General features: G+C 50.9%; 2 protein-coding genes across 2 annotated transcripts; both read right to left on the reverse strand.

Annotated features, from left to right (window-relative positions):
- Nucleotides 1-3,879: 3,879 nt before the first annotated feature.
- LOC309878680 (olfactory receptor 52B2-like) lies at nt 3,880-9,696 on the reverse strand. The gene is made up of 5 exons (XM_082761498.1): nt 9,346-9,696; nt 8,000-8,482; nt 6,959-7,513; nt 5,742-5,891; nt 3,880-5,335 (listed from the first exon to the last, which is right to left on the reverse strand). Exon 5 carries the CDS (start codon nt 5,296-5,298, stop codon nt 4,348-4,350), a length of 951 nt encoding a protein of 316 aa, XP_082617624.1. The 5' UTR covers nt 5,299-5,335; nt 5,742-5,891; nt 6,959-7,513; nt 8,000-8,482; nt 9,346-9,696; the 3' UTR covers nt 3,880-4,347.
- Nucleotides 9,697-11,153: 1,457 nt separating this feature from the next.
- LOC309891769 (olfactory receptor 51L1-like) lies at nt 11,154-13,561 on the reverse strand (the record flags this gene model as incomplete). The annotated part of the gene is made up of 2 exons (XM_082784613.1): nt 11,154-12,668; nt 13,521-13,561. The coding sequence occupies 2 exons, from the start codon at nt 13,559-13,561 to the stop codon at nt 11,633-11,635; spliced, it is 1,077 nt and encodes a 358-aa protein (XP_082640739.1). The 3' UTR covers nt 11,154-11,632.
- Nucleotides 13,562-15,157: the final 1,596 nt, after the last annotated feature.

Consider the following 15,157-nt stretch of genomic DNA (forward strand, 5'->3'; position numbering starts at 1 on the left):
CCCAGAAGATGCTGGAGATGGTGCTGGTGGTCACCATCTGGGGTCTCGCATGGCTGAGCAGTGAGGAGGAGGCTGGGCTCTGCCGCTCGGCATGGGAACAAAGGACCGGTCCTTGAGCTGCTTGGCTTCATGCACTGCGCCAAAACCTTCCAGCCTCCAGCAATTTGTGGCTTAGGAGCTCCCTTAGATATTCATATTCTTGTGTTTAAACTCTAGGGTAAATTTTAGCCACAATCCCTACGAAATTTGTACATAAACAAATGATTGGGTGATAGCTTTGTGTGAGTAAAGTAGACGAACAGGAACTTTTACAAATTTGTAAAGTACAAATCTTATCAATCAGATCATTTCGTTTCTGTGGTAAGGTAGCATAGTTCACACATAGGGAAAAAGATCATCTGTCTTAATTATGGAGATGAATTAGCATACATATCACATCGTATTTTCATAAACAAGTCAGTGAATATTGCTGAGCTTGAACCATGATAGTGACATTTCAAATCCTGTTTCTTGTTTCTTTTGTGGATGAAATGCAAGTCTAAATGAGCCTTCTGAGCCTGATGTCAGTGTGGGCAGCACAGTAAAGACAATATTTATTAAATCCACAGCTTTGCCAGAAGCACGAAAGGAAGAAATATTAGTGCCCTGGGTAATTTTGAAAAATTGGAGGAATGGCTTGAAAAAAAAAAAAAAAGGAATAAAATCCACAATCAGGATGGGAAAAGCAGGAAAGTCTACAGTGTTGATAGTGGTGTTTATAAATGAAACAGAAGACACCAGAGTCACGATACAGAGAAGAAGGACATTGTGCTGGGATGCATCCAGAGCAGCATTGCCTGTACAGTGTGTTCAATTGGCCTGCGCTGTCCTGGCTTGGTAAAGTCTCATCTGCGGATGATCACTGCCACAAAAGATGTAATTTAGTCTCCACTCCGGCCTCCTGAGCTTTTCCATTTTTACTTTCTCGTGGTTTATAAGATAACTGGAACGTCAAGTATTTAGTTCTAACTCCACCTAAGGAGTAATCTGTATGATTTGATGAGAAATACAGAAGCTGACTGTATTAATTTTCTGAGTTCTACTAGAAATGCTAGGTATTTTATGAATGGCTATCTATGTGTCTATCTCTCTGGAAAGTTTGGGTATCACACTTCTGCCGGAAAGGCTTTCAAAGTTGATGGAAAATGAGACAATCAAACCTGGAAGGAGAATCTGGGGGATGAATTCAAAAAACAAACAACAACAACAACAAAAAAAACCATAATAAACAAAAAAAACAACAAACAATGCATTACCATATGAAAAAAGGGGACTCCTGGCGGAAGAAGAGGAGGTATTTCTGTGAGAGGGTTGCTAGCTGTGCCTTACACTGATTCCAGATCCTGGAGAGGAGGCTTTCAGTGGGTATCAAAGCTATTGGGGAGAGCTGAAATATTAGGATTATAAATATAAAATGGTTGTGTGTTGATGACTTTACCGAAATCAGGATAATTCAAGGATCATGAAATACAAGCTTCCTTACAAATTAGATCCCACAGATCTCAAATATACAGCTGAGCCATAGCAGTCAGTTGTTACTATTAATTACAATCAGCACAAATTAAAGCAGCGGTCCAGGATGTAGTAGTGGGCTGTTGTCGTAGATGGCCTTAGTTCTAACTAGATTTGTCCCACAGATTTGGCATGTTACCTGGTGGTTTTGTTTTAGATGAGAACTGTCTGGCTCAGGACAGAAAGGAGGCCCATGGGGAAGGGGCTGGGGTCCTGGTAGACACGAGTTAGCTCTGCACCACCAGGACACCTTGCTGGGAAGGCGGTCGGTGCTGGGGCAGTGCTGACAGGGCCACGGCAGCAGTTCCCCCAGCTTGGCACAGGTGAGACCATGTCTGAGCCCTGGATCCAGGTCATGTCCCGCAGTGCTGCAGGATGGAGCCAGCCCGGTGCAGCCCCCAGGCTGTGGCGTTGGAGCCTGGGACACGCAGGTTTTATTACCGAGCCATCCCCCTTGGTGTGTGCCTCAGCGAGAAGTGTTTCTTCCACACCTTCTCCATCACCAAATCTGATGTGCTGCTGGCCATGCCTTGTGACTTAAATGTATGCCATCTTTATGGTCAAGTCATAGAATCATAGAATCACAGCATGGTTTGGATTGGAAGGGACCTTAAAGAAAATCTCATTCCAACCCCCCTGCCATGGGCAGGGACACCTCCCACTAGATCAGGTTGCTTAACTGTGCAAAAGATGTGGCTTCCCGCATTGCACAGGAGATACTATTAATTGGAAGAAATGCATTTGACACTGAGTGATATAACTGCATAAATATTTTAACAAAATGTAATTTCTTCTATTGATTTGCCTCTTTAAATGATGTCTAATAGAGAATTATGTTCTATCTGCTTTCCTTGGTTAAGAAAAAAAAAAAAAAAAAAAAAAGGAGTAAGTGCTTTAATAAAGTTTAAAGAAGAGAAGCTGGCAACCCATGTCTCAGACAGGTACACTGCCTACTGGGTTAACTGGCAGGGAGGCTGGGCCCAGAGAGTGGTGGTGAATGGAGTGAAATGCAGCTGGCGACCAGTCACCGGTGGTGTTCCCCAGTGGTTGGTGTTGGGGTCCATCCTCTTTACCTTTATGGATGATTTGGATGAGGGAACTGAGTGGACCCTCAGTAAGTTTGCAAGCTGGGGGGAAGTGTCGATCTGCCATAGGGTAGGGAGGCCCTGCAGAGGGACCTGGACAGGATGGGTCGATGGGCAGAGGCCAAGGGATGAGGTTCAACATGGCTCAGTGCCGGGTCCAGCACTTTGGCCACAACAACCCCATGCAGCGCTACAGGCTTGGGGCAGAGTGGCTGGAAAGCTGTGCAGAGGAAAAGGATCTGGGGGTGCTGATTAATGCTCATCTGAACATGAGCCAGCAGTGTGCCCAGGTGGCCAAGGGGGCCAACGGCATCCTGGTTGTGTCAGGAGCAGTGGGGCCAGCAGGGCCAGGGAGGTGCTCGTCCCCCTGGGCTCTGCTCTGCTGAGGCCGCCCCTCGAGTGCTGGGTTCAGCTTTGGGCCCCTCACTCCCAGAAGGACATCGAAGCCCTGGAGCCTCTGATCACAGGTAACCAGGGACAGGAGCAGAGGGAATGGCCTCAAATTATGCCAGGGGAGGTTCAGGTTCGAAATGAGGAGACATTTCTGCTTAGCAAGAGCGGTCAGGCCTTGGGACGGATTGCCCAGGGAGGTGGGGGAGTCCCCATCCCTGGGGATGTTCAAGGAGAGGTTGGACGTCATGCTTGGGAACAGGGTTTGTTGGGTGATATTGGTGGTAGGGGGATGGTTGGACCAGATGATCTTGGAGGGCTTTTCCAACCCTAATGATTCTGGGATTTTATGAAATGTTAAAAAAAGAGTACTGGATATATTCATGAATATGATGCTGTGAATATCATCCCTTTGTATCAATTAACTGGGGAACACAGTAATCACAAAGACCTGAAAAGGGTTATCAGTAAGAACAGTTATTCTTGGTGGATACAAAGGAAAGTTAAAGATGAGCCAGAAAAAGCATGTGCAGGCTATCAAGAAAGACACAGTTCTAAAACCTGGGTCTGTTGGTCTGCAGAGGAGCTAACAAGTGAGCTTCTCAAGGTGGGATTCCTGCTGATTGTATCATCTCAAACATGATGAGCTGTGACACCTGCCACAAGGATGTGCTGGCCACAGGTCTTCCCAGGGTTTCATGTACAAACCTAGAAGTGTACGGCTGCACCATGAGCCCTGTGTGCCCAGACACAGGATGGGCTGCCAGTGCATGAGCAGGGAGAAATGGGGGGCTTCCTTTCCTTAGTAATGCATGCATTGTTAATCCATGAATTTATTGTGTACCACCAGAGATGGTAATAAGGACAAGACATACATGATCAAAACCAGTCCTTGAAGATCAGTGGTTTCCTAATTGCATGCAGGAATTCCTTAGGCTCTGGTTGTGCAGTGGGATTTCCTTCATCTGGCCACCTTGGACACCAAAGGCAGAGGTGGATGGACACACAGAAGCCACCTCTGTTCCAGCTGCTTCTCCTGGCCTTGTGAATTGCTGCAACCAAACCCCCAGTAAAGCTCTGAGTTTATGGGATAACACCAGCTTACATAAGATAAAATTTTGGTATATGGTTCAGAACTAATTTCTCCTTTTGTAGTGGTGATGGGATTTATTCTGAGGAAGCATCTCATAAGCAGGAAAATTGATCAGTAATGGTGTTGTGCTGAGTCTAAAAAAGGAAGAAGCCGTGTTATTTCACACACATGCACTCTGCTTCCCTGGTAGAGACAATTTCTCTTCCTTTCGGGGGAATAACATCCTTGTCACCGCAATTGCCCAGTCCTAAAGAGTATCTGGGACACCTTTTCTCTGATTAGTTTGTTTTTCACTGAGTAGACAATGGGGTTTAGCATGGGTGGTAGGAGCACGTAGAGATTGGCCAACAGGATGTGAACATGGTGGGGGACGTTGTGGCCAAACCGAAGAGTGAAAAATGAGAAAAATGCCGGTGTGTAGAACATCAATATAACACAGGCATGAGAGCTGCAGGTGCCAACTGCCTTCACCTGGGCATCCTTGGAGGAGAGCCTGAAGACAGCCCTGAGAATGAGGCTGTATGACACCCCAATGAGCACAACGTCCAGTCCTGGGCACAGGAGGGTGGTGGCAAAGCCGTACCAGACGTTCACGGAGATGTCGCTGCAGGCCAGCCGGGCGATGCCCATGTGCTCGCAGTAAGTGTGCGGCATGATGCTGTGTCCACAGTACAGCAGCCTCTGAAGGAGGAATATTGTTGGGAACATCACACAAAAGCTCCTGGCTATTGCAGCCACCCCTATCTTGGCTATCACTGAGTGTGTGAACACCGTGGCGTATCGCAGGGGATTGCAGATCGCAACGTACCGGTCAAACGCCATGGCCAGCAGAACGGTCGACTCCGCAATGAAGCTGAAGTGTGTGAAGAACATCTGGGTAAGGCAGGCATGGAAAGACATCTTATTGGAAAGGGACCAGAATATGCTCAGGGCTTTGGGCACTGTGGAGGAAGACAATATGAGATCTGCCACCGCTAACATGGCCAGGAAGAGGTACATTGGCTTATGGAGGCTTCGCTCCGTCACAATGACAAATAAGAGGATAAAGTTGCCAAGGAGCGTGGCGACGTACATCAGGCAGAAGGGGATGGAGAGCCAGGTCTGCAGGTCCTCCAGGCCTGCCATGCCCAGCAGAAGGAAGGAGGCAGGCTGCAAGCTGGTTTGGTTGGTAGCCACCATGCTGGGAGGATGCCTGAGTCAGTTCGGACTCCCTTCTCTGTAAGCAGAAACAGGGGGAAGATGGGAAGCACCATTCATAAAATGAAAAAAAGTGCTCGGATTTCTCTGGAGCACTTTATTTCTATGAATTCTGAAGCGGGTTAAAAATCACTCCCCCCATGCACTAGGGAAGTGTGCTTGAGATACTGACCCCAAAGCAAGCAACAAATTAAATTAACAAGTGTTTCATAGACTCAGGTACTGAAATGCAGCAGAGGTGCTCACAAAAAGTCACAAGTCAATGCAAAAGCTTGGTCAGGCACCCAGGAATCCAGCCCCCCTGGCTCTAGTTGCTGTTATTTCTTGTGCTTGTGTTCTGTTGCACCCAAAAGCATGAGGCACATGACAAGCTGGGACTGACTGACACTGATTTTACACAATATGCTATTTCTTTCACTACCTACCTCACCTCTCTCCACACTCATTCACTACACATTTTGTGTGACAGCAGACGATGATCTCTGCAAGGCAGAGATGGCTCTCACAGCACCCAGGGCAACCAGGCTGTTTACTGATTGCTGCCTCACATCAGTGTGAAAGGATGATCCAACAACCTGCACAGAACAAAGCGGAGTGGAAGATCAGCATCACACAGAGTACGTGGTCTCAGGGAATGGCTGTGTGCTCGGGAGGCAGAGCAGCTGCTGAATTTTAAAGCAAATTCAGAAGCAAAGGTCTAAGGCAGAGCGCGGCACTGAGAGACAGAAAAGCTGTGCCACCCTGGCATGGAGTTTGCACGGAGATGCTCCGGATCCTCGGAGTTTGCTCATGTCAGTGGCCAAGGATTGCCCAATGCATAACCAGGTGGAGGGGCATTCATTCTGCAGCAGGGTGAAACGCAGCCCCTGAGCCCCAGCAATTCTGCCCTGGTGCATCCTGCCCCGCACTGCCCCACCTGCCACCAGGAGTGCCCTGAACGAGCCCAAATCCTCCAGTGATCAAATTGTACAGGGCTTGTGTGTGCAGAGTCCTCTCTGCACTGCTGCAGCTTTTCTCCTGGGTGTTACCCTGGGACTTTTCTGTGCTCCCACCTCCCCTGCAAGTTGCTCAGCCAGACCCAGAAGGTGGTTTGCAGTATATGCATGGAAATGACAAAGCCACCAGTGAGGGCAGCATCATCCAAATTAGTCAAAATTTAAAGAGTCGTGAATGCTTCCTGGACAACAGGCAGTCAGAACTAGGTCTCTGGCTGCTTCCCTGGCAGTCAGCTGGCTGCTGACCATCGCATGGGCCCTTGCTGGTACTGCTCTGCTTCTCTGAATGCACATCCAGGTCCTCTTGTTGGGAGTTATACGCAGCAGGCAGCAGAAAGACATCAGGCAAACTATCAGCTGTAGGGCCAGGTTGTGCCTGCTCCATGCCAAGCTGGTTCTGGTGAGGCCTGGGGAGTCAGGCAGGCACCGCAGGCAGCCCCTGCTCAGCTCATAGGACCATGGGGTGGTCCGGTTATCTATCTTTTTTTATCTATCTATTAACAAACCTGCTGGGACAATTCTGCTTCTCATCTCAGAGCCTAAATCTGCAGCTCGGAGTGATCCGGGGGAGCTTTTCACGTTCTGGCTAAAATCAGGCACCTCATCTACAGCAACCTACCAAGCAGCAGCTGCTGCAAACAACTCACCAGCTCCGTGACAGCCAGGAACGAGGGCATCGCCTCTGGACCTCTTGGGCCATCTGTGAAGCAGAGCAGGGAGGCGGCGATGTTTGAGCACTCCTGTGCATCCCCACGGGGCTCATGCAGCTGGGCGGGGGCAGAGCTCTGGTTCGTGCTGCTTGAGCAAACGTGTTGGAAAACACACCAAATGAAGGGGATTTTGACTGGAACTCCTTTAATGTGGGCTGCCTGGGCAGATGTTACCTTCCGTTGCCTCTACAGATGGGACAAAGCCATCAGAGCACTGTATCGGCTCCTTCCTGGAGGGACTGGGATGGGATGAGGTAGCTGAAGACACGCAGATGAATGATGCTGACGTCTTCCAGCCAGCCCTACAGAGACGTTGCCGGATCTGCTGTGCTCACTGCCTTTAGCCTTCCTCTGCCTGCCTGCGTGGGCATCTGAGTGCTGCTGCTTCAAGCACCAGGGTGATTAATACAGTAAATGTGTCTGCTCTCTGCAACAGGCTTGCATTGCAATTCCTGGTCTGAGTGTTCAACACTGGCTTTGTGAGGATTCTCTCTGAGGACATAAAAAGAAAATACAATATTAACAAAGAGTGGGAATGGGAAACAGGTGGGTGAGCAGAAACAGGTCATGGCGGAAAGGAAACTAATAAAAGTATGAAAGAAATCAAACGTGGGTACCTTAAATTAAGCAGTAAATCTAGATTTAGTTGCTGAAATAAAAACAGACAGATAGTCTTTACCCATATACTTTCTTTTTTTATTCTTTGAGTCAGGAAAATTGTGACCTGACATCACATTTCAAAATTAGATTTTCAAGCTCCCAAAACTGGAATATTTGCAAAAATTCTCTGTCTCCAGCTGCTAGCATGTTCGTGCCTTATGGCTACCCAGCCCCAACACGTATACAGTAGCACACAACTCCTGGCTCACACTGACTCTAGTGCAAGAATTCATGGTTTTAATGAAATAAGGTCCAACAGCCCCTTTGACCCACTTGACATACATGTGGCCTAGGCAGGCTACCGCTGATTTTTAATACCTGCAAATCAATATTGTGTTGTTGAAGCTGGGATTGTCTGTCCCATGCCTGACCAGGGTACCCCACCCTGTGGTCACCCAGTGGCACGCAGATCTCAGTGTAGGGGTGAGGGGCTATTTTGGCTCAATTCTCTCTCACCCTTCCCACAGGGACCTAGAACAGTCCCAAACAGGGCTGTTTGTGGCGTTGCCCAGCAGCTTTCCGGGGTTCCCATCTCCTCTCCCACACTGGTGATGAGCTACAGCTCAAGCCTGAAAAGCAGGCACGGGTTTCAAGTTCCTCAGCTTTTAGATTTTCAGCCTAAAAGTATCAAAATCAAGACATGGACACGTTCTGAGTGCAGCAGCTGTATTTGTGGGGTGGGGTCAGGTCTATGTGCACAAGCATCCTTTAACTGATGATGGCTTCACTGGATCTCCGCTTCAGGAAGCCGCTCAGGTGAGGACCCTCTCATGGAGACCTCACTTACATTACGCTTTATCCCTGCTTCAGAAAAAGGTGAAAATGAGAAAAGGAAGAAGAAAAGGAGAAACAACTTTCTGCAAAGTTTCTGGCATGAGACATGAAGCCTACAGGGTTAGTCTGGCATGGGGCAGCCTGTGAGACCCCATGGACTTGCTGTCCTGTTTGTGGTCTGCAAAACAGAGATAGCCCCTGCCACACACACCTCCCCTCCCCACAGGAGGAGCTCAGCACGATGGCAGCCCCTCTCCCCATCCCTCTCCCTGTCCCTCTTCCCATCCCCTCCCCATCACTCTCCTTAACCCTGCTCCTCATCCCCTTTCCCCCTCCCCATCCCCTCTCCCCATCTCTCTCCCCATTCCCTCTCAATCCCCTCTCCCAATCCCTCTCCCCAGTCCCTCTCCCCATTACCTCTGCCCATCCCTCTCCCCGTCCCCCTCCCATACTCTATCCCCATCCCCCCTTCCCATACCCCTTCTCCTCCCCTTCCCCCATCCACCCCACCCCCCTACTCACTCCTCTCCCCCCCTCCACTTCCCATCCCCTCTCCCCATTCCCCCCTCATCCCCCCTCCATCCTACCCCGCTCCCCCTGCCTTCCATCCCCCTAACCCATCCCCCTTCCCATCCCCCCTCCCCATCCCACCTTCTCCCCCCATCCCCACCATCCCCCCTCCTCACCCTTTATCCCCCTCACTCCCCCCATCCCCCTTCTCCACCTCCCTCACCCCCCTATGTCCCCCCATCCCCTCCACTCGCCCCTCTCCCCCCCACGCTCCCCATCCCACCCCCATTCCCCCTTCTCCCCCCCCCCCCATCCCCTATTCCCCCTCTCCCCCCGCTCCCATCCCCGCGCCCAGCAGGGGGAAGCCGAGCTCCGCGCACCGCCCGCCGCGGGGCCGCTCCCGGTGAGCGCTGCCCCGGGCCGGGGGCTGGGGGCTGGGGGCTGGGGTCCCGCTGCCACCCCCCTGCCGCGGGGGCGAGCCCCGAGCCCTGCCCGACCCCGGGGCCCGGCCACCAGCAGCTGCCCGGGGGGGCTCCGAGCCCGAGGCGGGGGCTCCCTCCGCAGGGGGCTCCCGGAGCTCGGGGCGCTGCGTGCCCCTGGCCGCATCTCGCTGTGCTGGAGCTCGCCGAAGGCCCCCCGGGGGCTGCGGGGCTGTGCGGGGGGAGCGGGGCCGGGAGGGGGCAGCGGGGTCTGCCCGAGAGGGGGGCTCTGCCCTGCAGCCCCGGGGCCCGATCGGGGTGCCCAGCAGAGCTCCCCAAAGCCTTGGTACTGGAAGTCGCAGAATTGCCGGCCTCCGAGGTCTTCTGGGGGGGCTTATCACCTCGGTGTACGTAGGGGGTGCTTTTACACGTCCTCATGGTTTTATAGACATCAGCCAAGCACGGCAGGATGTGCTGGAACCACTGATTTTCAGTATTTTTTGTAGCTGGCAGTGTCTCCCGAGGACGTATTGATCATAGTTGTTACAGTGCTGTGTGCGCAGTCCATGACAAAGACCAACAGAATAAATTAAAACAGTTCTTAAATGCTGAAATTGGTTTAAAATGTCCTTCCAAATGTAGTCAGTTTATACAGTGCCTGCACCTCTGGGTCAGCTGGAAGAGAACTGCTCCTTTGAAAGAGTGCTAGCCATTAGCTGAAGTGGGAAGAAATCCATCTCTGAGGTCTAAATGAGCCAGCCTGAGGAAGGCGTTGTGCTGCAGAGCCTTATGGAAACCCCAGCATACTAATTAGCGCAGCTTAATCAAAGAATGACAATCATGTCAAGAAACTTGGTGCTGCAGTCTAACCCAGGCAAAATGTTCCAGGCAGAACAAAACAAACCTAGCAAGGAAAGTACTCATGTTTTAAAGAGAAGACAACAAGACAAAACTTTTGCTTAATGTTTGAGTCCAGAAGTCAGTGCTGCACAGAAAGCGTTCCTCCTGCAGGGAGAAATGACTCCAGCAGACCTGGGGGCATTTCTACGATCAGCCCCTCCGTGGGTCCGGCCACTCCAGCTGTGTCTGCAGGCAGCTGCCCGACCCAGTGACCCTGCCAGCCCCAGCCCCTGGCTCCTGCCCACCCTCTTCCTCCTTCTCACAAAAATGGATCAAGTCCTAAAGAGCCCAGACTTCCCGCGCCCATGCATGGTGCCAGGTGGCCAAAAGGACCACCAGAGAGCAGTGCCTGTCCTGGTGCTCTAGCAGCACTCAGACAGACGTGACCAGCACTACTCAGTCCCAGTCCCCTTGGATAGCTGGGCAGGACAGGATCTGACCCTCTCCCACTTGATTCACAGTCACCCTTGTGCATGTGGACACCTCAAACTCTGGAGCAGACCAGAAGCCCATCCAGATCCAAGTCCAGACCCTAGACCCCATTTAGCCACTCCCCAGCTCCAGCCCTCAGTCTTTCCAGTCCCCAGTCTCCTCCTGCTCACCAGTTACTCCAGCTTGTTTTTTGTCACCAAGTCTCACACAAATTCCCCCCCACACAGACAGTAAAGTCACAGGAAAGAAGACAAGACAGGCTGTGGTGGCCAGGTGCATGGCCTGGAGGGTGTATTTATTAGCAACTTGCTTACACTTGATCAGCCCCTTTACCACCCCCTCCACCTTCCCATCCCGGTTCCTCCCTGGATCCTTTTCCTCACCTTTGGCCCTTCTGAGCACTGCATAAAATATCTCACCTTTCCCACAAGCTCCCTAAGTTGTCCCCTATAAAGTTTTACACAATCCCCCAAGCCCCCTCAACTATCCCCCACCGTCCGCTCTTTCCCAGGGGACCCATGATGACTTTCTTTCTGCCTTCTCAGCAGTTCTGCTTGAACCTTTTTCCTCCTGGCTCCTCCAGTGGCCCCTCAGTCCCTGACTTCAACATTGTGGTCCCTGGTATTGCCTCTGAGGTTTGGTGTTTGTGAATCTAGATGTAGTTTGCCTCTGTTTATATGCTGAGAAACCTTTAACCAGATATCCTTATAGTCTTGCATTGCAGGTAATGCATTGCACCTATCCTTCTCTTTCCATATACCTTTTACCTTCCCCCTATCCTTACATTGGCAGAAGTGCTTGGCGTGTTCCCCTCTCCCAGCTGGTCTTCCTGGGGGTTGAACTTTACATAGGACAGCTGGCAGTAGCCATCATATTGGCTTTACTGGAAAATAGCAGCCCTGGACTTGTGGACCCCTCACTGGCAGAGCATCCTCAGTATCCGTCTCCGGATCACTTTGGTTTTCATGCTGTAAACGATGGGATTCAGGATGGGTGGAGCAAGGAAATGGAGGTTGGCTGTGAAAGTGTAGACCTGGGGAGACACATGTTTGCCAAACCGGTGCAACATGGAGAGGCAGATCATGGGGATAAAGAAGAGCAGGACAGCACAGACATGGGAGATGCAGTTGTTGAGGGCTTTCAGACGCTCTCTCCAAGTTGGAAGGTTCAGGATGGTCTTAAGGATCAGAAGGTAGGACAGGAGCACAAAGAGCAAGTCCAAACCCAGTGTGGAGAGTAGCACAAAAAGGCCACAGGCACTGTTGATCTTTGTGTCAGAGTCTGCATGTTTGATGATATCTGGATGCAAGCAGTAGGGATGGGACAGCTTGCTGGCCCTGGAGAAGCACAGCTGGGTCAGTAGGATCGGGAGTGGGAACTGGAAGAGGATGGTTCTTGTGACAATTGCCACACATATCTTGGTGATCACTGAGTTGGTGAGGATGGAGAAATATCGTAGGGGGTGGCAGATGGCCATGTAACGATCAAAGGCCATTGCCAGAATGGTGGCAGATTCGATATCTGTGAAGCTGTGAATGAAGAACATTTGGGAAAAGCAGGTGCTGGAGCTGATCTCCCTGCCCTCCAGCCACAGCATCCTCAGCATGGTTGGGAACACAGATGTGGACAAGCCCAGGTCAGCCACAGCTAGCATGGCAAGGAGTAGATACATGGGTGCATGGAGACTCTGCTCTGCCTTTATTATGGCAAGGACAGTCCAGTTCCCCAGCAGCACCAGGAGGTACACAGAGCAGAGGAGAACAGCAGACCACATCTGAGTGAATTCCCATGCTGGAAAACCACCCAGAAAGAATGTTAGAGTGCTGGTCTGGCTGCTGTTGGTCCCAGGTGGGATGAAACAGGGATGCTCCATCTCATCCTTGAATAGCTGAGCTGGAATGTAAGCCAGCAGGGTCACACACACACAGGCAGTGAGAAATACTCCGGGATCCCTTCAGCCTGAAGACTTGGGTAAGAGGCATCACCATGACCAGCAAAGCCGTGCCACAGCAGAACCTAGCAGGAGCTGTACCGAAACAGTCTGAGGATACTTGTCACCTCCCTGCATGCATGCACCGACACCGAACACACTCTGGCAGAAAGCAGGTGCTATATGTTGCATGTCCAGTGTAGTCAGGATGTAGCTCCGGCTGCCTGGTATAGCAGGGGAAGGAACATACAAAAAAAAAAAAAAAAAAAGTCCATGAGTGACTGAGTGACTGTGCAAACACTAGCTGAGGAAGGGAAGTGTCATTATGATTAGAGAGCTGTGGTGAATCCTGTTCTTGATTTTTGTGCTTTTGCTGGGAATTTCCAGTGAAAGACAATGGATGAGATGCTGAACTGCTTGTGCAAATATAGCAGCTTTCTTAGGAACAAAGATCAGTAGAGCTCGGTCCTTTTAACAAAACACAACACAAAACACAATAAAACACAGGCCAAGTACAAACCCCTGGAGGGAAAACAGTTCTGCCTAAGCTGAAATACAGTAATTACTCACAAAGCAACATGTGAAAATTGGGCACAGATAGAAGTAAACTGGAAGTTGCAAGGAAGCTGTATTATGGTGGGATGTCTCTGAATATCCTCCTACCAGAAACACAGGGAGGAGAAATGGCACTGCTTTTACAGAACATTTTCTAAGGGATGTTTTCTAATGAGGGAAGACGGTGTCTCATGCTGCCAGGAGGGATGGGGACAGTACTCAAGGACTGTGGTGTCTGGAGTCCCAGGCTTGCTCTACATGTCTGGCTCTGGTCCTCAGCTGTCTTTGAAGGATCACCCACCACAGGGCTCCCACGCACCCTGGCATGGTTTGAGGCTGTAGCACGCTCTCAGCACACATCACTGAGGGTCACTGAGCTTCCCACAGCCCCACACCAAATTGGATCTTTAGCACCTTCCAGAGAGGTCTTTCCACCCTACTCTCCTACAAGAATGTTCTGTGGAGGCCTGTGGGAATGAAAAAATACATTGGATTTTTTTTTTTAAGAAACTGCTCTGGAAATGCCTGGTTTTGACAGCTGAGTGAGCTCTGTTATGGAGGTCCATGTCACCTTACCTGAAACATCCACCTGTACATCTAGGAAAGCGTTTGAAACAATGTGAGCACCTGTGAAACCATTACATTTATAAATACATAGATCCACCTATCTGTTCAGAAAATTGCAGAACTATTTCCACTCTGTGCTGAAATCCTCTATTCCCCAGGACCTCTCTTTGCCCTTCCTGCCTCAGCACACAGTTTAATGCCCAATCCAGCATCCCTGAGTAACTGCAAGGATGGAGTGAGTTCAGTAGCTTGACCTGGGCTTACATGAAGATGCAGACTTCATTGTGTGGGAGTTCCCTCTGGTCCTTTAGAGATGCTTATCAAAGATCACCTCCGCATTGTGTGGAGGGGAAGGAGGAGGAGTTACAGGACAAGGTTATCTTCAGACACAAGCATCTGTCAGGAGCAGTTAAAGCAGTGGTAATTCCCAGCTCAGTCTCTACCCTGCGAGCACAGGATCTGTCAGAGGTGTTGTGTAATTGCCCCAAATTTCGGCTGTGCCCCATCTCTTCACCTAAAGCTCTGGCAGCGCTTCACACACAGAAGGCTGGATCAACGCTGCATCAGCTGCTTGCACCAAAACCTGGGGAACTTCCCTGTCTCATCCCCTCTTTCTGCAGGACAACAGCACACCACCACCACTGCCATGGAGCCAGGAGCTGTGCTGAGCTGGCAGAGTGTGAGCTGGAGTGGGCTGGCAGGGAGATGAGAGGGGAGCCCTCGGAGCCCCTCCAAGGAATACAAGGCCCTCTTGGGCTTGAGATCAAGTCCACACGAAGCTCCCGCGTGTCACAGCCTGTCAGAAAGAGCCTGAGCACTACGAAAGGGAAAAGTAAGAGCGAATCCTGATGGTTGTTTCAGTGATGGCTCATTTTAACAGGTACAGCTTGATGGACTCCACAAAATGACCGATCCCCCATGTGCACCTCGGGATTTCACTGAGACCAAGTGAACTCACGATGCTGTGAGAGGAAAAGGGGCTGCGCCCTGCTCCAGCACAGAAAGTGGCACCAAGCAGATGCAGGGATACCTATTCCCCTTCACAGGCAGCGGAAAATGAGAGTTTGTGTCTCTGAGAGCTTTCCTATCTCTCTGCAGTGGGGAAGAGCACAGCTCCTTGGAGCAGCACCCACCTCGGGCAGCTGAAATGAGCTGGCCATGGGAGGGTGACGGGGAGACTGCGGCTGCAGCAGGCCCAGTCCCCTGCTGCGAGGAGCTGGGGCTGGCTGAGTCCCGGGGGGTGGCACAGTGCAATCTTCAGCATGGTCAGGAGCCCACTCACCTGCCTTGCTTGTGACCAGCCCGAGCTTCCCACCGGCACTGCAGCAATGCAGCAGCCTGTTCCTGACATCAGGGCTCACTGCAGCCGAGAATTTATAGCAGATCCCG

Source organism: Aythya marila, assembly GCF_965140915.1.
Source record: "Aythya marila genome assembly, chromosome: 1".
In the NCBI taxonomy this organism is placed as follows: domain Eukaryota; kingdom Metazoa; phylum Chordata; class Aves; order Anseriformes; family Anatidae; genus Aythya; species Aythya marila.